Source organism: Heterocephalus glaber, unplaced genomic scaffold, assembly GCF_053883595.1.
Source record: "Heterocephalus glaber isolate CG9 unplaced genomic scaffold, H.glaber_assembly_v1.0 deba00001428, whole genome shotgun sequence".
Classification (NCBI taxonomy): Eukaryota; Metazoa; Chordata; class Mammalia; order Rodentia; family Bathyergidae; genus Heterocephalus; species Heterocephalus glaber.
This window is the reverse complement of record NW_028258293.1, coordinates 372,031-398,637: the sequence shown is the minus strand read 5'-3', so window position 1 is coordinate 398,637 and position 26,607 is coordinate 372,031. Positions and strand designations below refer to the sequence as shown.

The window sequence follows — 26,607 nt, the reverse complement described above, 5'->3', positions numbered from 1 at the left end:
CGAGCGCTGGCGGACGAGTCCCCGCCGTGTCCGGAGCCTGCAGCCCGAGCCGCACCCGCCGCCCCGCGGACGGAGCCCATGCGCGGGCCCAGCTGGCGCCCGCCTGAGCCCCCGCCCGGCCCCGGCCCCGGCCCCGGCCCCGGCCCCGGGGCCAATTGCACCAGCAAGCGGTGAGTGCTGGCAGGCGGGCTCTGTGCAGGCCGAGTGCGCTCTGCGCGCTTGAGGCGCTTCCCGCGGCTCCGCCTGTGGCCGCACGCCCAGGCGCCGCCCGGGCTCGAGGACACGGGCCCGCGGCCATGTCGCGCGGTGGGGTCGCGGCGGGGTCGTTGGGCCGCGCAGATATCGGCCAGGCCTCGCTTCCCGCCGCTCGAACTCCCCCGCAGTCCTGGCCGCTGCTACGCGGAGCGCTCCTGCGGTGCCGGTCGGCCCAGCGCCGCCGCGTGCACCCGGCGCCCGTGGACACTCGCGGGATATCGCCGGCGGAGGGGCGGCTGTCGGGGCGCTGCTTGCCGGGACACGCCGGCTGGCGGGTAGGACCTGTTCGGTTGGCTCCGCCCGCGGGCGCCTCCGGCCCAGGCTTTCTGCCTACCCAGCAACTTCTAATTTGGGTTGGGAGCAGCTCAGCTGTCACCCTGCCTCGAGGCGCCTCCGCTTCCTCACAGGCCATGAGGTGCAACAGGGTGTGGCGGGGTCCTCTGCCCGCCGGAGGTGCCACAGGTGCCGCCATCCTGGCAGGGCCGTCCAGCCACCCTGCAGGGTGGCCCTTTCCTGAGCTGGTCCTCCTCGCAGGTGGGGCAGGAGTCCCCCAGTGCCCTGAGCCTCGGCCCCTGGAGGAACCATGACGGAGTACAAGCTTGTAGTGGTGGGCGCAGGAGGTGTGGGAAAGAGCGCCCTGACCATCCAGTTGATCCAGAACCACTTTGTGGACGAGTATGATCCCACCATAGAGGTGAGCCCTGAGCACGGCCTGGCCCCTGGAGTGTCCCGAGCCCTGCAGGCGGCAAGAGCCTGCCTCCCCATCCACTGCAGAGGCAGGGGAAGTGCACAGAGGGCCTTTCCCTGCAAACTCACAACCTGAGGAGTTGCTGAGCCGAGTTCTTCCACAGGACTCATACCGGAAGCAGGTGGTCATCGATGGGGAGACGTGCCTGCTGGACATCCTGGACACAGCCGGCCAGGAGGAGTATAGTGCCATGCGGGACCAGTACATGCGCACTGGGGAGGGCTTCCTCTGTGTGTTTGCCATCAATAACACCAAGTCTTTTGAGGACATCCATCAATACAGGTGAGCTGCCTGTGTGGCTGGCCCCAGAGCCCATGGGGCAGAGGACCTCCCTGTGTGTGTTCTGGATGCCACCACGCCTGCCACCGCCTGTCCACCAGGGCTCACATCCTTCCCTCTCACAGGGAGCAGATCAAGCGGGTAAAGGACTCAGATGATGTGCCCATGGTGCTGGTGGGGAATAAGTGTGACCTGGCTGCGCGCACTGTGGAATCTCGGCAGGCCCAGGACCTTGCCCGAAGTTACAGCATTCCCTACATTGAGACATCCGCCAAGACCCGGCAGGTGAGCCCCTCCCCTCCTCCCAGCTGGCAGGGACTTCCCCACCCCACCCCAGCCAGGGAGCAGTGCTCATGCCCCTCTCCATTAAAACTGCAGCCACTCTGGCTCTGGCTCCAGCTCTGACTCATGGGCCCCAATGCTGTAAGTCTCCCCAGATGGCAGGGCAGTGAGGAAGGTGAGGTCCCAGGTCTGGGCTCATGCCCTGCAGTCCTGGACCGACACAGCTGCAGGGGAGGTGGGGGTCCACCAAAAGAGCTGCCCTGAGCCAGGCCGGAGTGGTGACCCAGGCCCCAGCCCTTTCTGTCCCAGGAGTCCCTTGAGTACCTGTTAGTCCTGAGCCCTTAGTGGCGCTACGGGACCCTGGCCACAGTTCAGATCAGAGCTGGGTTAAGATGTTCAGGCCCCAATCCAGATTGTGGTCCAGGAGGGTCTTGGGCTGCTCTGACCTTTGGGGGAGTCCCTACCGAGGCAGGGTTCCCCAGTGTCTTTCCCTGCCAGTCCCCCAGGTGGAGTTCTCCTGATGCAGGCCCTTTGTTTCCAGGGTGTAGAAGATGCCTTCTATACACTGGTGCGTGAGATCCGACAGCACAAGTTGCGGAAGCTGAACCCACCAGATGAGAGTGGGCCGGGCTGTATGAGCTGCAAGTGTGTGCTGTCCTGATCCAGGTGAGCGGGGCCTGGCTGCCTCCCTGAGCCACAACCCTGGCCAGCCAGTGAGCTGCACATTCACACTGATGCTCCCAGGCTCCCTGAACCTGCTGGTCCCCCTGCCTATGGTCAGTGGCGTCCTTTGTGCTCCGCCCCGGCCCAGGCTCAGGACACAGAGGTGCCGGATGCAGGGAGGAGGTGCAGATGGAAGGAAGGAAGGAAGCAGGGAAGGAAGTGCCGCCGGAGCCCAGCCAGCCCAGGGATGGTGGACAGAGGTGATTGCAGACCCTCCCGTGGATGCTTTGCAGACTGTCACGAACTGTCCCAAACACCACTGGCACCCCAGCCCTGACTCTGCCCCCAGCTTCTCCAGCCTCTGACAAGTGCAGGTTGATTCACAGTAAATTATTTGTTGGTCTCGACTCTAGTGTTGGTTGAGGTCGGAGGCCGTGCTGCCTGTGGCCTCACTTGAGGTGCAAGGAACCTCAGCTCTAGGGTGTCAGCCTCACTGTGGCCTCTGGTCAGGAGTCTGGCCGGACAACGCGGACTGTGTCGTGCTTTCCTCCCTGTCCACAGTGTCCACATTGCCTGCAGGGAGCCTGGGGCACTGCAAGACCAAGCAGGTGGTAATAGGAATTTATGGTTCCATAACTAGGGGAGGCTGCAAGGCCCCAAGAGGAGGAAGCCTTAGGAAACAGAGTCCACACACTGTGGTTCTGGTCCCCTCCTTGGAGCCTCTTTGCTCAAGTGGGGACCCATTTCCTGTGTGTGTGGGTCCTTGAAACATCATGATAACAACAGATCGAAGGACTGGGCCATTGTCCCTGGACTCGGGAAGCAGCACCCTGGCTCTGCCTGGCCTCAGGTCTCTGTCCCCTTGGCCCTGGAGCCCAGCCCTCCTGCTCTGGTGCCCATGAGGGTGGTGGTGGTGGTCCTGCTTTGTCTGGGGTGGGCAGTTGTACCAGAGCCACTGAAGGTCGGTCACTAGGTGGCCCACTGCTCTGAGGGGGCGAGGGCCACCTCCAGGATAGGCCATGGCCAGAGTGCTCTGTGTTCCAGATCCTCCCTCCTAGCCCACGTGTCCTTTCTCTTCAGGGCTCGGGTTGAGGCCAGGCGGGCCCCTCTGGATTTGGGACTCATGCGGTGTGGGCATCTCTGTCCCGTAAGCTTGAGGGTGCTGCTGGATGCCTAGGGCAGTGGGGCACCACAGTCATCCCTCCCCCAGTAGGGAGTGTCCAGGTTCTCTGTCCTCCTGGATGCAGGGCTGCTAAGATGTCTTCTGGGGCTTAGGGGCAGCTGGCCAGGGGCCACCCTAGCTCCTTGGGGCCACCATGCTAGGGGCTATTGTTGGTTCTGCCCTGGGTCTTGAGTGGGCTGGGAGGGGCCTGGTAACAGGGTTTGGGATGTAAGGCCTGGGGTGGACAGGGAAAATGCTGGACTTTGGGATTGGGGAGTGAATTCCATTGGAGTAACCAGATGCCCTATGGCCTTGTCTGCCTGGGGACACCAGAGAATAGGCCCTGCAGTGGTTCCTTTTGCCATTGCCCTGTCTCAGGGAGGACTGTGCTCCCAACTTAGGAGGTGCTGGTACTGGGTCAGTGGCCAGCGAGGGCCAGGCTGGCCTCAGGAAGGTTCTCCACCCTGGGGGTACTGGCAGGGGTCTGGGTGGCAGGGTCACTGGCTCAGTCAATGTCAGCATCTCCACAGAGCCCACACAGGGCCTGGAGTCTTTGCTGTCCCTGGGTAGCCACACTGGGTTGACACCAAGGAGCCCATGGCAGAGTGTGTGTGGCCTCGTCCTGGGGCTGTCGGGCACCTCCGGCTGCTTCTGGATGGCCCTTGAGTTTTGCCTTGGCGCTCCCTGCCTTGCCCTTGCCATGAATGGTAGGCCTGAGCCTCTGTCCTGCTTGAAGGCTCAGGTGAGACAGTCCTAAAGTCACCCCTGACACCTGTCGTGGGGCCCCACTGCCAGCGATGAGACGTTCAGGCCCTCAACCTCACTGCCCTGTCGTCTGTCCCCTTACTGGCCCCTGGCCTGCTGTCCTGACCTCACTAGATGTTCTCTGGGGTCTTGGCTGTGGGAGTTGGAGGTGGCTCTGACCTGAGGCCCGGCCAGCCTGCTTTCCAGAAGTGTCTTAGAGCCAAGGATGGGAGGCTCAGGGAGGTCTGTTGGTCCCGGGCCAACCCACTTGCGAGAGGACCTCATGCTGGAGCCCCCCAGCAGAAAGGTCACACTGTCCTTCAGAGTTTCACCACGGAGGCCCAAGAGCACCTCAGAAGTGCATCCTCCTCCAGGGTCCAGTCTGGGACCTGTGATCTGTGAACTCACATAGGGTGTATTGGGCAGGCATTGGGCGGGGCCCTGGGAAGGGTCAGCACCTGCACTTGGCTCTCACCTGAACCCCTCCCACAGGGTGTGCACCCCCTGTCTAGATGTATGCAGGAGGTGTGGTGCCCTTCAGCCTGTGTCTGTGGTGTGAACTCTGTCCAGGATTGCCCCCAGCACCCTGCCTGGCCCATGCCTGACCCCAGCCTCTCTTTATAACGGTTCTGTTGGTCTGAGCAGGGGCCATGCAGGAGGTAGGATTACCATCCTTGGCTGGCCAGGGTCTGTCCTGTGTGTCCCCAGGTACCCAGGGGACCCGTGGCCAACTCCTGTCTCAGAGCCTCAGGGTGACCTGCAGGGACAGCAGGCATGGGAGGACCCTTGTGTCTGGGCTGGCTCAGTCTGCAGGGAGGAGACCCCAAGAAGGCACACCCAGTGGGCCTGAAGCTGCTCACAAGGTGGCACAGTGGAATGGGGACAGGTCTCAGGAAAGGGTTCCCAGGGCCTGGACTTCCTGGATGGTGAAGGCCCCTCCCCCACTGTCCTGATGGAGAGCGCAGTGCCCAGGGCCTGACCAGCCTGAAAACCTTATTCCAGCCTCTGCACACCCTGCCCAAGGGGCAGAGCACAGGGCTCCTTTCTCCAGGTGAGGGTTAGGGAGAACACCTTTGCCTTCCCCTGCCCATAGCCAGGCCCCAGGAGGATGCCAGGGTTCCCTCACTACCTGGCTGCTGCTGGTCCCTGGGAGGTACAGCTGGAGGTCTGGACCTGGAGGTGCCCTGGGTCCCAAGGAGACCTCTCCAGGTGCCGGGGGGTGGGGGGAGGGCCGGAGGGGACAGGGCATGCCACTTGAGCCTGGCTGGACTCGCTCCCCTGCAATGTCCTGTGCTGGTTCTAGGCCTCCTTGGAGGCAGTGAGGAGGGACCATGGGGGTCGGGGGAGGCTGCATGGAGCAGGGGCCAGGCCTGTGTAGCAGGTGTGGGACAGGGATGGGCTGGGGGTGTGTGCTGTCTCCTGGGCTTGGCCAGGCAAGGAGACGGAGATACTGCCACCTGGTGGGCACCAGGCAAGTCAGAAGATGCAGCAGGGAGGTGAGTGTCACCTGGACAGAGGCATCCACAGGGCCTGTGCTGGGGGGACAGGAGGTATCTGGCTCAGATTGTCCCCCGGAACCTTCAGAGAGCCTCTGGGGGCTCAGGACAAGGTGGGAGGGAAGGAAGGTGGGGTGGCTTTAGTCCCCCCCCCCCCAAGCCAGTATGGCCATCACCTGGCCTGGCTGTGGGAGTTCCCCTGGGCAGCTGTACGCTTGTCTGCAGGCAGTGCTGCTGTTACTCAGCAGCTGTTTGGGGACCATCAGCAGGACAGTGGCTACTTGGTTCACACCAGGTAGTGACAACTGCAAGGGACCAAAGTCAGCCAGGCATGTGGCACAGGCCTGTACTAGCACTCAGCCTGAGGCAGGAGGACCTTAAATTCCAGTTCTCTCTGAGCAACTTAACCTGTCTCAAGATAAACATATGCACAACAGGCTGGAAACATAGCTGGGTGGTGGAGGGTCACTGGGTTCAATCCCCTATCTTAAAACCCCCCACAAAAAACCAAGGTCACCTAGAGGGCTGAGGTCCTCCTGCACCATGTGGCCTCTGCACCCCTCCTCATACTGAACACCAGGACTGCTGAGTGTTAGCAGGGTCCAGGCCGAAGGAGCTCCAGGGGCAGAGGGCAGAGGGCAGATGCAGAAGGGTGTGGGCCCTTGCCCCACTGCTGCTCCGGGAGGTCAGTGGGCCAGGTTCAGGGCAAGTCGAGGTCTGGAACCCTCAAGACCAGCCAAGGGTCCCAGCTGCCCCATGTGGGAGCCCTGGAAGGAGTGGTCTGACTGGGAAGGGGGGGCAGCCGCCTCTGGAACCTCTTCCCTGCGTCCTGCTCTGGGTTCAGGCTTGGAACTTGGGCCTGTTAAGCTCCTGAGCCCCAACACCCTAAGGACCCAGACTTGCTTTCCCACTGGCCTGGCTCTCGGGCTGCACCAACCTGCAGGATCCTTCTTCTGAGAGGAGCACCTGGCGGCGCTGCCCCCTCGGAGGGTCTGGGGCCGCCCCAAAGAAAGATGTCAAGTGCAGGGGCCCAGGAGCTGGGATCCCTACCCTTTTGCACACAGCCCTGATGAGAGAGCCTGGGTTCTGCTGAGCTGGAGTCAGTACTGAGTTCAAGGCCAGACTAGTGAGACACATTCCCACCCTGAATTCCCCTTCCCTCCAGCATCTCTTAAAGGCACAGGCACACCCAGCCTCCACCCCGAGTCAGGAGAATGCTCTGTTCAGGCCCTGGCCCTGCTACACCCAGGCCAGCTCCGAGTCACCCCATAGGTCACTGTAGGTCTCTGGTCATTCACAGAGGCCTGGGAGTCCCATGACTTGCTGCGCTCTCTGCAGGCCCTCCCAGGGCCAGCCCCGGTCTTGGGGAGCACATTTCACCAGACAGCACTGTTTGTGGGAACCATTCTTGGGAGCCTCTGGGATGGGCCTAAGAGAGGCCCCTGGCCAGGCTTGGGGCTCCCCACCCCTCCAGATCCCCCAGGTACTGTGAGACACTTGCATACCACTACGTTCTCTCTCCTCTCAGTGGACCCCCAACCCCCAGAGGCTCCAAAGGTGATGCAGGGGTCCGTGTCCCTGCCACATGTCAGTCACTGTTCCTGGTCTGCTGGGATGCACTGCCCAGAGGAGGCACTGCTTGGAACCCCGTGGCAGCCCACAGAGGGGGTTCCCTGCACGAACCGCTCAGGCTTGTTCTGCAGCCAGAGGGGCACCATGCCCAGCTCCTATGGCACTGCCTGTGCACAGCAGTCCTGGGGAGGGGATGCCTGACCTGGCCCTGGGCAAGGCCTTCCCCAGCAGGGCCTCCCGCCCCGGCCTCCTGGACAGCCACACCCTTCACCCTTTGTCCCCTTCTCAGAGCAAAGCCTGTCCCGGAGGAAGGGATGACTGGTGCCCTGGCCAGCGCTTGCACCCCCTGCAGTGCTTCTCCAAGACCTGCCCCAGGGTCAGCCTGGCCATTTCTGGGTCCTCGGGCCCGGAAGGGCAGTTTGTGCCTGAATCCCAGATGGCCAGGGTGACAAGGAGGGGTTGATGGCGCCCCCGTGCGGCCGGGGTGCTGAGTCCCACTGAGAGACGGTGGGCGGGCCGGAGGGAGGCCGGGAGCGTGGGGAGGGGGGCGGGGCGTGGCCTCCGCAGAGCCCAAGCCCTGTCCTTTGATACTGAAGGCCAGGGCAGCTGGGGAGCTTGGGGCTCCATCGCTTTGGTAGCCCCACTCTTCGGTCCTCTTGTGCCTCCCAGGGCTCATGTTCCTCGTTTCTAGCTGTTTTGGTTCCAGAGAGGAAAAGCTAGACCTTGCCTCATAACAAGCCACCCTTCCAGGTTAATGTACTAATCCTGATGAAAAGGTTCATGTACAGTCTCTCGAGTTTTCTAAGCATATGATGACTTTCTAGCCAGGAACGGTGGTTCAGGCTGTCATCCCAGCACAGGGAAGCCAAGGCAAGAGAGTCACTTCGAATTTGAAGCCAGCCTGAACTATATAGCAAGACTCTGACTCAAAAAAATTTTTTACCTGGAATATACTGCAAAGACAATCATTTTGTTTCTTTTCAATGTAACAGTGACTTATTTTCTTACCTGTGTTAGAACCACACTCCTGCCTGCATGTGGCTTTGAGAGCAGATGCTGCGATTTCTTCTCTGACGTCCTAATAAAAGCAGCTTCTGTATCTCACAGCTCCCAAAGATATTTTTTAAAATGCTGCTGTTTTTTTCTTAGTGTAAGAGACTCATTTCTCTTGAGTAGTGTTTTAGCAGTCTGCTGTGGTCTCCAAGTCTTCTTTCCCCCATTCTCTGCTCTCAAGTGTGCTGCTGTAACCTGTGTCGCTGCCTTGGGCGCCAGTGCACTTGCACGGGCAGGAGGAGTCTTTGGAAACCAGACTCTTTTCTGTGGCTGAGACAAAATACACAACACCCAAAGTTGAAGGAGGAGGGGTTTATTTATCTCACAGTTTGTAGAGGTTTCAGTCTATAATCGGCTGGCTCCAAGGGAGGGTGGCACGGCAGAGGGCATCGCAGAGGAGAAGCCGTCCATGGCATGGAAGGTGGAAGGCAGGAGGCAGCAAAAGCAGCAAGGCAGGAAGGGAAGGCAGCAGTTGATTTTCTGTCCCTTATGTTCCATCTAGGCTACACACCCTTGGGGCAGGTAGCAGTCACACCCAGGGAGGGCCTTCCCATTATCCACACCCAGAACCATGCCAGACTGATCAGTGGACTCATTTAGTAATCACACACCCCTGATCCCAGCATCACACACGCTAGATCCAGCCACCTCTGAAAAGCCCCACCTATGACCCCATGAGGCTTTAGGGGACATCTAGACACAAGTCATAACACCGTGAGGTCCCTGAAGATCACACTTAGGATTCTGTATTATGGCCATGTGTGACATGACACCTGGGTCCTCCTTTCTGTCGGTACCTGGTGGATCTGGGCCAGGAGGTTACAGCTTTATCAAATCATCTGGGAGCTTTCTGCTTCCCTGGAGCCCGAGGGCCAGGCATGGGGCTCTGCCCTGGTCCCAGCCTGGCCCTCACTGGTGGTCTTCCGCACCCAGTGGCTGCCTCTGTGTCTTGATGGCTTTTGTTTTCCTCCATGAGCCAGTCTGCCCAGGAGTCGTCGGCCTCCTCAATTTGCAGCTGCTTTGCAGGTAACTTCATCCCTGTCCTGCCCAGTCAGTCCCTTCTTAATCTCCCATGCAGTAGTCTGGCTCTGTTCCCTTCCCCAGGCTGGGGAGAAGCTTAGCTCTAACACAGCCTTTACAAGCAGCCAGTTTTTGGTTTGTCCTCTCTTTCCGAAGACTTTTGGTGTTCTGATTCATCTTGCATTTGTAGGCATCTTCCTGAAACCCAGGCATTGAGCAAGGCTGGGTGGGTCCCATCTAGTGTGCAGCCTGCTTGAACTGGAGCTAGGCCATGTGACTGCCCTTCCACAGCCACCTCTTGGGTCCTGCTGTGCCCATCCTGAGCTTCCAACCTCACGGAGATGCACCTAGGTGCTCACGCCAGGACCAGGTAGAGCCCAGTACCTGTCCTTCCAGGCATGGGTGTGGCTTGGGGACAAATTTCTTACCAAGAGAAATATGGCTAGAGAGGGCTTCAGGCCTATCACCAGGCAGGGCTGCGCCCAGGCTGCAGGACAGGCTATGCCCCGCCTGGCCCCGCCCTCACCACCATGCGCTTGCTCAATGGAGAACTGAGTTTCTGACCGGGCCTCGTCTGTGCCAGCTGTCCCTGGTGAGATTCCCAAGGCTGTGCCTGGTATTTGCCATGGTTCTCAGCTTCACCTTCTAGACATCCAGTAAGAGGGACCACCCCTTTCCTGGCACCTGTGAGGGGTCCTTTGTAGCTATGGCGGTATCTGAGGGGGGAAATCTGGTTCAAGATGGGCCCAGGGCAAGCCTGGGACAGGCTGGAGCACCTGGGTTGGGCAGAGTCCAGCTTGGACTCTGGAGCCTTGGGAGAGGTCAGGTGCGCCCAGGATGGGGCTTTGTCCCCACGGTAAAACAGCAGAGGAGGCTCAAAGTCTACACTGCAGTTCCTCCCTTGGGCCACCTGATGTGGGGTGGCCCAAGCCCTCAGGTCCTCGCCCAGCAAGGTGACCTGTGCAGGGATGTCCCCAGGAGCAGGGCAGTGTGCCCTGCTGTTGGAGGGGCGCAGAATGGGTGACACTCACCCTATCCTGTTGTTTATGAACAAAGTTTTATTTCCCCTCTTCAACCCTTTTACTGGTGTGGCTGGGTTTCCTGAAATAGGGCTGAATAGCTTGGCTTCTGTCTGGTTCCTAATGTTAGCAGGCAAACATCTTTGACTATCGCGGGTGATAGGAACCCTGTGAAGTTTTTCTTTTTGGTGCCTGGGATTGAACTCAGGGCCTTGCGGTTTCAGGGCAGGCAGCAGAACCACTGCCCCTCCTGTGAAGTTTTTGTAGATGTCCATTATCAGGTTGAGGAAATTGTCTCCTGTTCCCATTTTGCTGAGTCTTGTCATGGGGATGGCTTCTGTCAATGGATTGCCAAAGTAGATGTTCAACTACTGACCCCATTGTGCATTCCCAGGCTGAACCCTGCTAGGTGGTGGGGTGTGACTGGCGCAGTTCTTACAAGGTGAACCGGGAGGACGCCTCCTCTTCTGTTTTCTAGAGTCAGAGTAGAATGGCTTTTACTTTTCCTCTGAGCATTTGGTAGAAATGACCTGGAAACCACATGGGATTGGAGTTTTTCTCCAGGTGGTTGTAACTACAGATTCAGTTTCTTTTTCTTTTTGGTACCGGGGATCAAACTCGGGTCCTTGTGCTTGCGCAGCAGGCGGCAAAACCACTGAGCTAAATCCCCGGCCCTGAGATTCAGTTTCTTCAGATCATTGCAATTCTGTTTCGTGATGAGTGGGTTTTGGCACTTGAGGGTTTTGAGGTGTGGGCCTGTCTCCTCTGATTTACATGTGGACAGTTGTATGCAGTGTCCCTTGTCATTTTGGTGTCATCCAGGTTTGTAGTAATAGCCTCTCTTTCCTGATATTAGAAAATTGTCTTTTCTGTTATTTTATTTTATTTTATTTTAATTTGTTTTTTGGTACCGGGGATCAAACTTGGGACCTTGCGTTTGTGAGGCAGGCAGCGGAACCACTGAGCTAAATCCCTGGCCCTATTGTCTATGTTCTTAAGGGGGAGGTTTAGTTAATTCACTGAAGCATTATCATTCTTTAGTAATGTGGACATTTAATGCTATCAATTTCCCTTTAAGTACTGGCTTATCTGCATTCCATAAAATCTGACACTTTGTTTAGTACAAAATATTTTTAAATTTCCTGTTAGACTTTGCTAGAATTACCCTTTGACCTTTAAATTTTTTTTTTTTTTTTTTGGTACCGGGGATTGAACTCAGAACCTTGTCTTTCGAGGCAGGTGGTGGAACCACTGAGCTAAATCCCCGGCCCGAAATTTTTTTTTTGAGACAGGGTCTTGGTACATGAGTTTGGGCTGGCCTTGAAGTCAAGGCAATCCTCCTGCCTCAGCTTTTCAGATATGGGTCTAATTTTACTCTTCAACAAGTGGAAACCCAGTTATTCCAGGACCATTTATTAAAGAGGCTATCTTTTTTCCAGGGAAGGTGTTTGACTCCTTTGTCTTTTTTGTTTGTTTGTGTTGTTTTTGGTACAGGGGATGGAACTCAGGACCTTGAGCTTATGAGGCAGGCACTGGAACCACTGAGTGAAATCCCCAGCCCCTCCTTTGTCAAAGAGAAGGTGGCTGAGTATCTCTGGATTTCTTTCTGTGTCTTCTAATCTGTTCCATTGATCTTCAGGTCTGATTTTTTTTTTTTTTTGCCAGTATGATGCTGTTTTTATCACAGTAGTGCTATAGTATAATTTCCAGGCAGGGATTGTGGTGCTCCCTGTCTTTTGTTTGTTGCCCAGAATTGCTTTTTTTTTTTTTGGTACTAGGGATCGAACTCAGGTCCTTGTGCTTGCGCAACAGGCGGTGAAACCAATATTTTGTTAGATTGAGTCTTAGGTATTTTATTTTTTTGGATACTATTGTGAATGGTGTTGTTTCCCTAATTTCCCTCAGTAAGTTTGATGTTCCTGTACAGGAATGCTATTGATTTTTGAGTGTTGACTTTGTATCCAGCTACACTACTGAATTTGGTTATTGAATCTAGTAGTCTTTTGGTGGAGTTTTTGGGCTTTTCCATGTAGAGTATCCTGTCATCTGCAAATAATAATTTAACTTTTTCCTTTCCTATCCTTATTCCTTTTATTCTTTCTCTTGTCTAATTGCTCTGGCTAATGTTTCCAGAACTACATTGAATAAGAGTAGTGACAGTGGGGATTTAACTCAGTGGTGCTGTCACCTGCCTCAAAAAGTCCTGAGTTTGATCCCTGGTATAAAAAAAAAAGAGTAGTGACAGTGGGCATCCTTGTCTTGTTCCTAATTTTAGAGTGAAAACTTTCAGTTTTTGTTCATTTAGTATGATGTTGGCTATTGGTTGGTTATAGATGGCTTTTATAAGATTGAGATAAAGACCATCTATGCCAATTTTCTGTAGGGTTTTATCATGAATAGGTGTTGGACTTTGTCAAATGCTTTTTCTGCATGTATTGAGATAATCATCTGGTTTTTGTCCTTGGCTCTATTGATACAGTGTATTGCATTTATTGATTTGCATATATTGAACCATCCTTGCATCCCTGTGATGAATCCTACCGGACATGGTGTATAATCTTCTTGATGATTTGGTGTATTCTGTTTGTCAGTATCTTATTGAGGATTTTTGACTCTATATTCATTAATGAGATGGTGATTTCACCCTTTTCATTCCTAATTGCATGGATTTGAGTCTTTTCTTTCCTTTTTTTAAAATTAATTTTATCGGTACATTTTGGGTATACAATATAATGACATTTATCATTGTCTTTCCTTTTTTTGTTGTTTTTGGTACTGGGGATCGAACTTGGGTCCTTGCGCTTGCGCAGCAGCTGGTGAAACCACTGAGCTGAATCCCCAGCCCTGTCTTTCCTTTTTTTGATAAGGTTAGGATTACAGTTTGTGTCTAGATGTCCCCTCAAAGCCTCATGTGGTTATAGGCTATTTTGGAGGTGGCTGAATCTAGAGTGTGTGACTGATTCATTGTGGGGCTAGGCCTGAGGGCACTAGGATTAAGGGCTTGAGTGCTACCTGCCCTATATAGTCTGAATAAAATAAAAGGGGCAAGGAGATGTTGCTTCTGCTGCCTTCCACCACCATGAACTGTTGCCCTCCTGTCCCCCTGCCGCAGAGCCAGCTGATTATGGACTGGAACCTCTATAAACTGTGAACCAAATAAACCTTTTCCCCTTTAACTTTGGGTGTTGCATATTTTGTCTCAGCCACAAAAGAAAAGTAACTAACATAGTTGGCAATGGATTTGTCAATTTTATTTATTTTGTGTGTTGTTTTTTTTTTGGTACTGGGGATTGAACTCGGGACCTTGCGTTTGCGAGGTAGGCGCTGGAACCACTGAGCTAAATCCCCGGCCCAATTTTATTTATTTTGATTTATTTATTTATTTTTGGTCCCAGGGATCAAACTCGGGTCCTTCCACTTTTGAGGCAGGTGGCAGAACCACTGAGCTAAATCCCTGGCCCAATTTTATTTAATCTTTTGAAGAACCAGCTCTTCACTTCCTGATTCTTTGTACTGTTTTCTTAGCTGCCTTTTTTTTTTTTTTGGTACCAAGGATCGAACTTGAGACCTTGTGCTTGCAGGGCAGGCACGGGAACCACTGAGCTAAATTTCCGGCCCCTTTGTATTGTTTTCTTAGTCTCTATTGTATTTACTTTTGTTCTAAGCTTCATAATTTCCTCCCTCATATGAGCTTTGGGTTTGACTTGCTCTTCTTTTTCTAGAAGCTTGAGGTTCAACATTAAGTTTTTTATTTGAGCTCACTCTGTTTTTCTGATATGGGAATTCACTGCTATAAATTTCCCTCATAGGACTGCTTTCATTGGATCCCATAAGTTCCAGTATGTTATCGTTTAATTGTAGAAACTGTCTAATTTCTCCTTTAATTTCATCTGTGACCCATTGGTTGTTCAAGAGGGTTTTATTTAATTTCCATTTGTTTATGAAGTTCTTGTGGTTTGTTTTGCCATTGATTTCCAATTTCATTCCACTATGGTCTGATAATATGCATGGGATAATTTTAATTCCTTTGCATTTACTTAAGCATGTTCTATGAGCTAGTATGTGACCTATTTTGGAGAACGTCCCATGTGCAGCTGAGAAGAATGTGTATTCTGATGTTGTGGGTGGAACACTCTGTAGACATGTACTAAGTCCATTTGTTCAAAAGTTTGGTTCAGTTCTGATATTTGTTGATTTCTTTGTCTAGTTAATCTGTCCATTTGTGACAGTGGGTATTGAGGTCCCCCATTACAACTGTATTAGTGCTTATTTGATTTTTTCATGTCTGTTGATATTTGTTTTATATAGTTGTATGTAGTGTTATTTGGGGCATATATATTTATGATTGATATCTCTTCCTCTTGGATTGTTCCCTTTAGAAAGGATGCAGTGACCTTTGTCTCTCTCAATCAGTCTTGCCATGAAATCCACTTTGTCTGCAAATAGAATAGCCATCTCTGCTTATTTCTGGGTTCCTGTCACATGGAGTATTGTTTTCCATCCTCTGACTTTCAGCCTGTGAATTCTTGCTGAATCAAATGTGTTTCTTGTATGTGGCATATTGTTAGATCTTGCTTCTTGATCCATTCTGCCAGTGTGTTTCTTTTGATTGGTGAATTGAGACCATTTACATTGATGGTTATAACTGATATTTACTGACCTATCCTTGACATGTTATATTCCTCTTGTTGGTTCCCATTTTCTCTCCTCTGATTAATTGCTTGCCTTGCCTGATGGATTCATTCTGTGGGGGTTCATGGAGTTGTAGTCTACATTGTCTCTTTGTCCTTCAGAACATTTTGGAGTGCCAGTTTGGTGGTCATGAATTTCTTATTTTTTGGTACCAGGGATCGAACTCAGGACCTTGCACTTGTCACTGAGCACACATCCCTGGCCCAGTATCTTGCTATTTTTAAGAAATCTTGTGGGCCGGGGATTTAGCTCAGTGGTTCTGCTGCCTGCCTTGCAAGTGCAAGGTCCTGAGTTCGATCCCTGGTACCAAAAAAAAAGAAATTCATGACCACCAAACTGGCACTCCAAAATGTTCTGAAGGACAAAGAGATAATGCAGACTACAACTCCATGGACCCCCACAGAATGAATCCACCAGGCAAGGCAAGCAATTAATCAGAGGAGAGAAAAAGGGAACCAAAGAAATCTTTCTTTTCATGATCACTAACCACAGTCCTGTCTTCTAAATCTGATATTCTCTCCTCACATTGGGTCATTCTGCTGCATATACTTTCAACAGAATTTTTAATCTCCTGGATATCTGTTTAAATCTATTTCATGGATTCCATTTCTTTCCTATGTTGGACATTCATGGTTACCATCATTTTCCTAAGTGTTTCCTTTTTTTTTTTTTGAATCTGTATCTGCTCTACAGTCATTCACCATGTCTTTCCTTATGGTTACCATCTCTGTAGTTACCAGAGAAATGATTTCTGTTTGATTTTTTTCTAGAGCCTCATGCATCTGATTTGTTACTTCTACTGTTACCACTTAAGAGTCCAGGTGGGTGGGTTTCAAATTGTTTCACCTCATTGCCCCCTGGGTTTGTCTTTGGTGAGCTGGAAGTTTGAGGTTGCACCTTGCTTAAGTGTCTTCTTAATTTCCCCTTTTTTGTTTTTTAGTTTAATTCCTGGGCTGATGCTTGTAAATTGCTTATGGAAAGTAGCTTTATTGTCTTTACAACCCTTAGGAAATGACTGCTTCTCAAAGATATCTTCCAGGTGTAGCTGGCTTTTGGGTTTTGAGTCGGTTGCAAGGTCCTACCTCTTCAGTTTATTGGGGATGAGAACTTGCTGCCTATTTGGCCTAGCCCCTGGTTCTTTGGCTCTGGCCAATAGTATTGTTGATGACCCTTAGGCAATCTCAGTCTTGGCACACCAGGGAGAACAACTGATTAGAACAGCTATGTCACCTTGTCTAAAGTAGTAATCATCAAAAATGATAGCATCAAATACAGACAGCCAGTGCAGCCCGGTATGTCCACTGGTCTGTTCCACTGGTGTGTTTCCCTGTAGAGGCCTCACGGATTGCCGTAGTCAGAGTGCATCTATGGGTTGGAATCGCCCTTTCCATGAAGTGAGGCAGAGTTCAGGGAGAAAGCGCTGTTTGCCATCTCTTCCTCTGTTTTTTTGCATCTGACAAAGTAGATTTTATTTTTTAAAAATTAATTTTATTGGTACATTTTAGGTATACAATATAATGACATTTATCATTGGAAATTTCCATATTATCATATGGAAATTTATCATTGCACATTTACATGATCTCTCTTGGTTTTTATTTTTTTCCCCATTCCCCTGCCCTCCCTTCAACCCCTCCATCCCTCCCTATTTATAAAGATTTTGTTTCCATTTTTTCATTTTCTCATATTAATTCCATTCCCTTCTTTCCTTTCCCCTACCCCTCCCGCTTCTCTTCCCCTTTGCCCCTTTTCTTCCTATTTCACATTATCTATTATACCTTTTCATCATTATTTACGCTTTCAGTTTCTCACACTAGATAGGACACATGTGTGTCCTATTTATTTCACTTAAGAGTATCGCCTCCATGTGCATCCATTTATCTATAAATGTCTCTAATTTCTCATTATTTATGGTTGAGTAGTACTCCATTTTATTAAAGAAACACGTTATCTTTATCCAGTCTCCAGTTGATGGGCAATTGGGCTGCTTCCCAGTTTTAGCTATTACAAATTGTGCTGCTATGAACATGGGTGCACATATATCGCTGTGGTATGATTCTTTTAATTCTTTGGGGAAGATACCCAGCGGCAGGGGAATAGCTGAGTCAAATGGGACTTCCAGTCCTAGTTCTTTTTTGTTTTTTTGTTTTTTTGATACCAGGGATTGAACTCTGTACCTTGTGCTTGTGAGGCACGCACTGGAACAACTGAGCTAAATCCCTGGCCTCAGTCCTAGTTCTTTGAGGTATCTCCATACTGATTTCCACAGTGGTTGTACCAGTCTACACTCCCACCAGCAGTGGAGCAGGGTTCCTCTTGCCCCACAGCCCCGCCAGCATTTGTTATTGGTGAATTTCATGATACCAGCCATTCTTTTTGGGGTGAGGTGGAATTTCAGCATTTTCATTTGCATCTCTCCAATGACCAGTGATGTTGAACATTTTTTCATGTGTTTATTTGTTATTTCTACTTCTCTGTCTGAGAAATGTCTGTTCATTTCAGGTGCCTATTTTTGGATTGGGTCTTTAAATTTGGGAGGTCTGATTTTTTTAAGTTCTTTATATATTCTAGATCGTAGAACTTTGTTTGAGGAACAGCAGGTGAATATTTTTTCCCACATTGTGAGATATCTCTTCACACTGTTGGTTGTTTCTCTCACTGTGCAGAAGCTTTTTAATAAGAAGAGATCCCACTTGTTGATTGTTTGTGCTAGTTCACGAGCAACTGAGGTTTTATTCATAAAATCTTTTCCTACACCAGTGTCTTCAAGAGTTCTAACCTCTGTTCCAGCCAGTTCAGCATTTCTGTTTTAATATTTAGATCTTTAATCCATTTTGCTTTTAGTTTAGTGTATGCTGAGAGATATAGGTCTAGTTTTAATCTATGGCAAGTTGAAACCCAATTTCTCCAGCACCATTTATTAAAGAGGCTATCTTTCCTCCAGTGAGGGTGTTTGGCTCCTTTGTCGAAGATGAGGTGGCTCAGTGTGTCTGGACTTGTTTCTGTATCTTCTAATCTGTTCCACTGGTCCTCTGGTCTGTTTCTTTGCCAGTACCATGCTGTTTTTATCACAGTAGCTTTGTAGTATAGTTTCAGGTTGGGGATTGTGATACCCCCTGCCCTGTCTCTGTTACCTAGAGTTGCTTTTGCTATTCTGGGTCTCTTCTTGTTCCAAATGAATTTTTGGATTGTTTTTTCAAGGTCCGTGAAGTATGCTGCTGGGATTTCAATTGGGATTGCATTGAATCTATATAGCAATTTTGGAAGTATGTCCATTTTCACTATGTTGATTCTTCCTACCCAGGAGCAAGGGATGTCTTTTCATTTTCTGATATCATCTTCAATCCCTCTTTTCAGAGTGCTATAGTTTTCAGGGAAGAGGTCTTTGATTTCTTTTGTTAGGTTGATTCCTAGGTATTTCAGTTTTTTGGATGCTATTGTGAAAGAATTGTTTGCCCTATTTCTCAATGAGACTGTTGTGCGTTTAGAGGAAAGCTCTTGATTTTTGTGTGTTGACCTTGTATCCAGCTACTTTACTGAATTTGGTTATTAAGTCTAGAAGACTTTCTACTTTTTTTTTTTGGTAGTGAGGATCGAACTCAGGACCTTGTGCTTGCAAGGCAGGCAGTGGAACCACTGAGCTAAATCCTTGGCCCCTCGTCTAGAAGACTTTTGGTGGAGTTCTTGGGGTCTTCTATATAGAGTATCATGTCATCTGCAAATAATGACAATTTGACTTCTTCATTTGCTGTCTTTATTCCTTTTATTTCTTTCTCTTGTCTAATTGCTGTGGCTAATGTTTCCAAAACTATATTAAACAGGAGTGGTGATAGTGGACATCTTTGTCTTGTTCCTGATTTTACTGTGAAGGATTTCAGTTTTTGACCATTTAGTATGATATTGGCTGTTGATTTTTCATAGATGGCTTTTATCAGATTGAGGTAGAGACCTTCTATTCCAATGTTTTGTAGGTTTTTTAAAATCATAAATGCACGTTGAATTTTGTCAAGTGCTTTTTCTGCATTTCTTGAGATGATTGTATGGTTTTTGTCCTTGGCTCTATTGATATAGTGTATTACATTGATTGATTTGCATGTGTTGAACCATCCCTGCATCCCTGGGATGAGTCCCACTTGGTCAGGGTATATGATCTTCTTGATGATCTTCTGCATTCTATTTGCCAGTATCTTAAGGATTTTTGCATCTATGTTCATTTGTGAAATTGGGCTACAGTTCTCTTTTTTGGTTGGGTCTTTCTCTGCTTTGGGGATCAAGGTGATGCTTGCTTCCAGGGACCCACTTCCCTCCTTTTTCTCTTTGTCACGTTGCTATATTCCAGGCATTGGACACCAAATTCTGGACAAGCTATTTCTCTACTGTTAACTGCTCTGCCATCTTCCTGAGACATGGTCTTGCTGTGTTGTTTCAACTGCTTTGAAGTGATCCTTCAGCCTTAGCCTGTCAGGTTGCTGGGCCCACAGGCCACCATTCCCAGTGGACATGCAGCTACTCAAAGCATTCTGCCTGTCTTTTCATTAATGTGCCTGGACCATTTGCACTTAGTGTAATTACGGATACATTAGGGTTTAGTTCTATCATTTTGTTGTTTGTTTTCATTCCTGACATCTTTCCTAGTTCCTGTTTCCCCTTTGTTCTGGAGACGGGTGTGAGACGTGGCCCCAAGGTGCTGTTTGCCTGAAGAAAGAAGCAGACACAGTGGGGCCTCACAGAGTGCAGTCCACTAAGGACTGATGTGCTGACAGGCCTGGGCCTGGGCTTGGCAGCAGGGAGAACAGCGACTTCAGCTTGGGTCAAAGGAGGGGAGATGTGTGGACACATGGTTTTTAAAGAAAACAAGTGACTCCATCCAAGCAGAATGGATGTGGACTATCTCAAACTAATATCAAAGCCAGGCACATTCCTGGGACCAGGGCTTAGCTGCGAAGCCGCATGACACTCTGATGGTTGTGCTGTTTAGGATTTCTTGGGAAACTGGACCAGGGTCACTCAGGGGCAATAGTGACAGTTATAACCAAAGATGGCGGTGGTCATGCCAGGCTGAATCACCACACCCTTTTCGGCCTTCAGCGTGCGTTATGTGAACTGTTTTTGTGTTCTATTTTAATTGTTTTTTTTAAGTTGGGTTTAAAAAAATCTTTTCTTTTTTAAAATTTTATTTATTTGTTTATTTTTGGTACCCGCGATCAAACTCGGGTCTTTGCGCTTGCAAGGCAGGTGGTGGAACCACTGAGCTAAATCTCCAGCCCTCTTTTTATTTTCTGCAACAGGGTTTCACTATGCATTTCAGGCTGGCTGTAAATTTGTTGTAGTCCTCCGGCCTAGGCCTCCAGGGTGCTGGGATTACAGGTGTGCACCACCACACCTGGCTTGATAATATTTTTTTTTCCTGAGACAGGCTCTCTCTATGTAGTTCAGCCTGGCCTTGAACGCACTGTGCAGCTCAGGCAGGCCTCAGATTTGTGGCAATCCTCCTGCCTCAGCCTCCAGAGTGCTGGAATTATAGGTGTGCCCTACCATGTGCCACAATAATATCTTTTTGTATAACTATTTTAGTGATTGCCTTAGGAATTAATCTTGCATCTCTACTTCAGGCCATTCGTTCAAAACTCAGTCTAGGGGGCCGGGGATTTAGCTCAGTGGTTTCGCCATCTGCTGCGCAGGCACAAGGACCTGAGTTCAATTCCCCGGTACCAAAACCAAACAAACAAACAAAACTCAATCTAGAGCCAAGGATGTAGCTCAGTGGCACTGTACCTACCTGGCAAGTGCAAAGTCCTGAGTTCAATCCCCAGTACAAGGGCTGGGGATTTAGCTCAGTAGTTCTGCCATTTGCCTCGAAAGCACAAGGACCTGAGTTCGATCCCCAGTACCAAAAAAAGAAAAGAAAAAATCAATCCCCAGTACAAACAAAACAAAACAAACAAAACTTTAATCTAGGTGAGTTAAATTCCAGACTGTGTAAGAATCACATTTTAAAAATGATTAGAAGAGGAGGTGTGGATGTAGCTCAGTGGTAGAGTACTTGCCTAGCATTTCTGAAGCTCTGGGTTCAATATACACCTACTCCTAAGAAAAGATTAGAAGAAAATCTCTTCTGGCCCTCAGCAGGAAAGGATTTCTGGAAAAAAATCAATAATAATAATAAGCACCACCAACAGAGCTAAGAGAACCTACAATGTGGGAAAAAATTTTTAGCAGCTGTACCTCAGACAAAGGTCTACTATTTAGAATATATAAGGAATTGAAAAAAATCAGACCCCCCAAATTCAAAGATCCAATTCAAAAATGGGCATCTGAAATGAACAGACATTTCTCAGACAAAGAAGTAAAAGCAGCAAATAAATACATGAAAAAATGTTCAACATCACTGGTCATTCGAGAGATGCAGATGAAAACAATGCTGAGATTCCACCTCACTCCAGAAAGAATGGCTGCTATCATGAAATCAACCAATAACAAATGCTGGGGGAGGTGTGGGAGAAAGGAACCCTTCTCCATTGCTGGTGGGAGTGCAGACTGGTGTAACCACTGTGGAAATCAGTATGGGGATACCTCAAAGAACTGGGGCTAGTGGTCCCATTTGACCCAGCTATTCCCCTACTGGGGATCTTCCCCAAAGAATTAAAAGAATCATACCACAGTGATATATGTGCACCCATGTTCATAGCAGCACAGTTTGTAATAGCTAAAGCTTGGAAGCAGCCCAAGTGCCCATCAACTGGAGACTGTATAAAGAAGATGTGGAAAAAAAAAAAAAAAGATGTGGGTTTTTTTAGAAAATGGAGTACTACTCAGCCATAAAGAATGAGAAGCTAGAGACATTTATAGCTAAATGGATGCATATTGAGGTGATACTCTTAAGTGAAATAAATAGGACACACGTGTAAATACCGAATAGTTTCTCTGGTGTGAGAAACTGAAAGTGTAAATAAGGATTAAAATGAATAATTGATAATTTGAAATAGGAAAAGGTCCACAGATGTAGGGGTGGTGGGAGGGGAAGGGGAAAGGGAAAAAGGGAAAGGAAAAATCATGAGAAAAGATAAAAAATGGAAATGAAATCTATGTAAATAGGGAAGGGTGGAGGGAGTGAAGCGGGCACAGGCAATGGGGAAAAAAATAAGGACTAAGATGCATCATGTACAGGTACAAGCACCCAGTGATAAATGTAAACGTATTGTATACCTAAAATGTACCAATAAAAGAAAAAAAAGTAATAATAACCAGAGCGTGAACAGGCACCTGAGGAAAATACAAATAGTCAAAACATGCATACAGTAGATGCAGTCTTACTAGCAACTGGTGAAATGCCAACTAGAACCACAAGGAGATACCATTTTATATACATATATATATATATATATATACACACACACACACATACATATATATATATATATATATATTTTTTTTTTTGGTACAGGGGATTGAACTCGGGTTCTTGCACTTGCGCAGCAGGCGGCGAAACGACTGAGCTGAATCCCTGGCCCTACATACATGTATTTTTTGAGACAGGGTCTTGCTGTGTAGCTCAGGTTGGCCTTGATCTTGTTATATAGCACAGGCTGGCCTTAAACTCACAGTGATCCTTCTGCCTCAGCCCCTTGAGTGCTGGTATGAGAGCATGCGCCACCATGTCTGGCCCATTTTATATATATACATTTTTTTTTTTTAAAGCAGTGGCAAGTTTATTTGAAAAAGTAAAAGTGAAGAATGGGGGTGAAACTGACTCTGCAGAGCAAGCTTTGACTGAGTAAAAGAGGAAGAAGCAAGATAAAAGTGCATCCTGAAAGAAACAGGGCAGGTTATCATAAGGAAAACCATGATAGCCCCATTTTATATATATATTTTTTGGTACTGGGGATCGAACTTGGGATCTTGCGCTTTCGAGGCAGGTGGCAGAACCACTGAGCTAAATCCCTAGCCCCCCATTTTATATTCTTAGGACTGAGACTGTCCATGATTGGTGAAGATATGCAGCTATAAAAATCTTATGATTTGATTTTTTTGGGTTTTTTTTAGACAATCTGGCTTTATAATGCAGGCTTGCCTTGAAATCATTATGTAGCACAAATTGACCTTGAACTCGCTATTCTCCTCCTGCCTCAGCCTTCCAAGTGCTGGGATTAAAGTTGTGCGCCACTACGCCAGGGTATGACTTGCTTTAGAAAAACTAAATTTTTACATCAGTTGGGGTAACTGGATGAGACTGTGCATGGCATGGCCCACAAAGCACCTCCCCTGGTGTCCAGGTTCAAAAATGTAAAAATGTATTTGTAGCAGTGCTATTACGAGTAGAAAGGAAAAATGAGACCCACAAGAGCATAAATGAATAAATGTTGATATGGTTATTCTGTAGAATATAGCAGTCAAAAAGAATAAATATTCTATCAACATGGACAGTACATGGGAGGCTGAGGCAGGATGATTGCCTTGAGTTTGAGGCCAGCTTGAACTACATAGGAGGCCCTGTTGCAAAACAGACAGACAAAAAATGGAGAAATTTCACCCCAAATTTTATTGAATAGGACAAGCAACCTGTGGGAAGAGGCACATGTTTTACATAGTTCATACTAGAGGACTCAAGTCTGTATTTTTCTGAATTCCACATGCACATCATAAGGTCGGAAGGGCAACGCAGAATGATGAGGAGGAAGTGCGGGTTAGTGTGGCCTCTGGGGAGGACTGGGATGGACTGAGAGACTACTCAGGGCTCCATTCATGCTTTTCAGGTCAGAAGTAAGTCATGGAGCTCGTTATTTTAAATATTCAATAATAAGGCTGAGGTGCATATCTGCCCAAACAAAATCTACTGATTGACTGGTATGGTTGATTTTTACTTTTCTTATTGTACTTGTATGCATTTTCTAAAAATTCCTCCTGGAATGTATATCATTCTTATTTATTTCTGGTTAAGACAGGGTCTCACTATGCAGTCCAGACTGGCCTCAAACTCTTGGCGATCCTGCTTCCTCAGCCCCCCCCCCCCCCCCGGAGTGCTGGGATTACAGGCCTGTGCCACCATTCCTGGCTAGAATGTATCTCATTCTTATCTGAGAAGATGTTAAAGTTTTGTTTTTTTTTCCTTTTTTTGGTACCGGGGATCGAACTCAGGACCTTACACCGGCGAGGCAGGCGCAGCGCCACTGAGCTAAATCCCCGGCCCATGATGTTAAGGTTTTGATGAAAGCGCACGTGGGCGGGTCGGGGCGGGTCTGGTTTTGTGTGGTTCTTTGCATTTTTCCTTGTCACGCACCGCGTAGGACTCAGCAGGGGCTAGGCCGTGAACGCGGCTCTCTGCTCTTACTGTGGCGCCTGAAAGACCTGGGAGGTTCTCCCGGGCGGTCTTTGTGGCCTCCCTGTTCCCCACGAGGAGGGCTGTGGCTGCGATCCCTCCTCCTCTCTAAGGGTCGTCTGCGCGCGCTGCCAACCGGGGTCAGCAGGGGGCGCGGCCGAGCCCAAGCCCAGAAGGTCCGTATGCATTCACAGGCCGCCTTTAACTTCAGTTCTGGTTCCTGCCTGTTTGTTTAGCTGATGCATGTCTACTTCCTCAAATTATGAGAACTTACTACATTCCCTACACGAAAACACAAGCACTTCTGCCGTGTGCAGTACGTGCAGGCGTGCACGCGCACACAAGTTCACGGCTCTGAGGTCCGGTGGCCACGTGTGGCCTTCAGCACTGGAAACTAGCTTAGCTGAGGGTAAAAGGCAGTACACATGGGGCTTGGGGGACTTAGGATGAAAACATTATGAAATTCTTATTAATTTAATTTTGTGTATGTTTTTGTACCAGGGTTTGAACTCAGGACCTTCCTCTTGCAAGGCAGGCGACAGAACCACTGAGCTAAATCCCCGGCCCCAATTCTGATTAATTTTAACAATCCTGATTAATGTGAAAATGGTGGTTTTTTTGGTTTTTTGTTTTGTTTTTTTTTGGTACAGGGGATCGAACTCCGGTCCTTGCGCTGGAAACCACTGAGGTAAATCCCCGGCCCGAAAATGCTATTTTGATAAATTGTCTTAAATCAATGTATATCATTAAGATTAGTTTCACTTTTCTTTTTTTTTTTTACACAGGGTCTTGCTGGCCTGGAAAGTGAAACCCTTCCTCCTCAGCCTCCTGCGCAGGTAGGATTACAGGTATACTTCACTGCCCTTTAAGGTAGATACTGCGGGTCAAACCCAGGCTTTACAAACGTTAGGCAGGAGATGTAACACTGAGCTACACCCCAGCCCTCTGCTTGCTTTTTAAAAACACCACTTCTCATAGCGTTTCTTGTTATTCGACACAGCACATTTGTTGCCTACATTACATTTATATTAGAGGTCCCGGTCTAGAAAGAATAACCATAGCAATCACAGTGTGTCAGGAGCAATGCTACATAATTTTGGGGAAAAACCGTTTGATTAGGCCTAGTTCTCCTGCCTACAGCCCAGCTATGGAATTCCAAGACATAATTCCATTTTGTCCTCCGCTCCCAACTGAGACCTCAATGATCCGGTGATGCTGTGATTCTCCAGGACAGGAAACATCCTGGGAGCTGCAAACATCCTGGGAGAACAAACATCTACTCAGTTCCTCCTTGATCTTGGACTGTTACACCTTGTTTACCCAGGATGTACTGAACTCTCTGCGAGTCATTTGTTACATTTGTTTCTCCCGATGTACTGAGTACTGAATAAAAGGTGCAGTAAGCTGGGGGCTTTCGTCTTTGCCCCCCAGAGCAGCACTGATCAGACCCAAAGCTCAGCTTCTTCTCAGTCTCATTTTTCTACCTTTTCTGTAATTTGCCTTGTGCTGCTGTGGCTCGCAGGAGACTAGGACTTAACTGCAGAGGTTCTGGTAACGTCCCCTTTCCCTGTTCTCTACAACAGTGCTATCACATTATCCTCTCAATTGTAGGATTACAGGTTGTGGCATTTTATCTATAGTTTCAAGTGTTATACAACGAATCTGTATTACTTGTAAAGCAAAACTATAAGTGTGAAAAAGAAAATCATCTCTAGCTTTTTCAAAAGCAGATTATTTTGGCATTTCCCCAGAACGGCTGTGTCTCAGCATGGCACTGTGGGCCATGAAGGGATGCTCAGCATCTGCACAGGGTCGTTCCTTGACTTCCTCTAATACGGTGGACTGCGTTGTTTTTCTTTCTTTCTTTTTTTTTTTTGGTACCGGGGATTGGACTGCATTTTTAAGAAGTTATTGAGAATGTAATTGAGTTTCTTCTAGCTTCTCATCCCTTCAGGGCTGCTGCCAACCTGGGAATGTCCTGTCAGCTCGTTTGTGTATCCTTGTGTCCTTCAGTGAGCCCTCCACTCACCCTATGTGCATTCTTCTAGGGACATGATATTTCAACTCAAAAGGCAGCTTTTAAAGGGGATATATTTACTCTGTGCTGCCACTATGGAAATCAGTACAGAGGTTCCACAAAAAACTAAAAACAGAGGGGCTGGAGATTTAGCTCAGTGGTTCCGCCGCCTGCCTTGCAAGCACAAGGTCCTGAGTTCAATCCCCGGTACCCCCCCCCCCCAATAAATAAAATAATCACAACTATAATGAAAAACATTACATTCTCACAATTGAAAAAAAACCCCAAT

The 26,607-nt window shown here is 48.9% G+C and overlaps 2 protein-coding genes across 4 annotated transcripts in view; both read left to right on the top strand.

Moving 5' to 3' along the window:
• Nucleotide 1: 1 nt before the first annotated feature.
• Nucleotides 2-26,537, top strand: Hras (HRas proto-oncogene, GTPase). Of its 3 annotated transcripts, none has more exons than XR_015451320.1 (7): nt 2-170; nt 790-949; nt 1,107-1,285; nt 1,408-1,567; nt 2,106-2,230; nt 25,087-25,137; nt 25,442-26,537. XR_015451320.1 is itself a non-coding variant. In XM_004851722.4 (6 exons), exons 2-5 carry the CDS (start codon nt 839-841, stop codon nt 2,223-2,225), a joined length of 570 nt encoding a protein of 189 aa, XP_004851779.1. In that variant the 5' UTR covers nt 2-170; nt 790-838; the 3' UTR covers nt 2,226-2,230; nt 2,376-2,634. The 3 variants fall into 3 exon arrangements, 1 of the variants encoding a protein (XP_004851779.1); XR_015451321.1 differs by having other exon boundaries at nt 25,087-25,149; XM_004851722.4 differs by lacking the exons at nt 25,087-25,137; nt 25,442-26,537 and adding an exon at nt 2,376-2,634.
• Nucleotides 9,819-26,607, top strand: part of Rnh1 (ribonuclease/angiogenin inhibitor 1) — a 31,797-nt gene continuing 15,008 nt past the window's right edge. The window contains exons 1-3 of the mRNA XM_087211194.1: nt 9,819-9,866; nt 24,952-24,989; nt 25,087-25,137. The gene's annotated coding sequence lies outside the window, so the exon portion shown is untranslated. The remainder of the gene's footprint in view (nt 9,867-24,951; nt 24,990-25,086; nt 25,138-26,607) is intronic.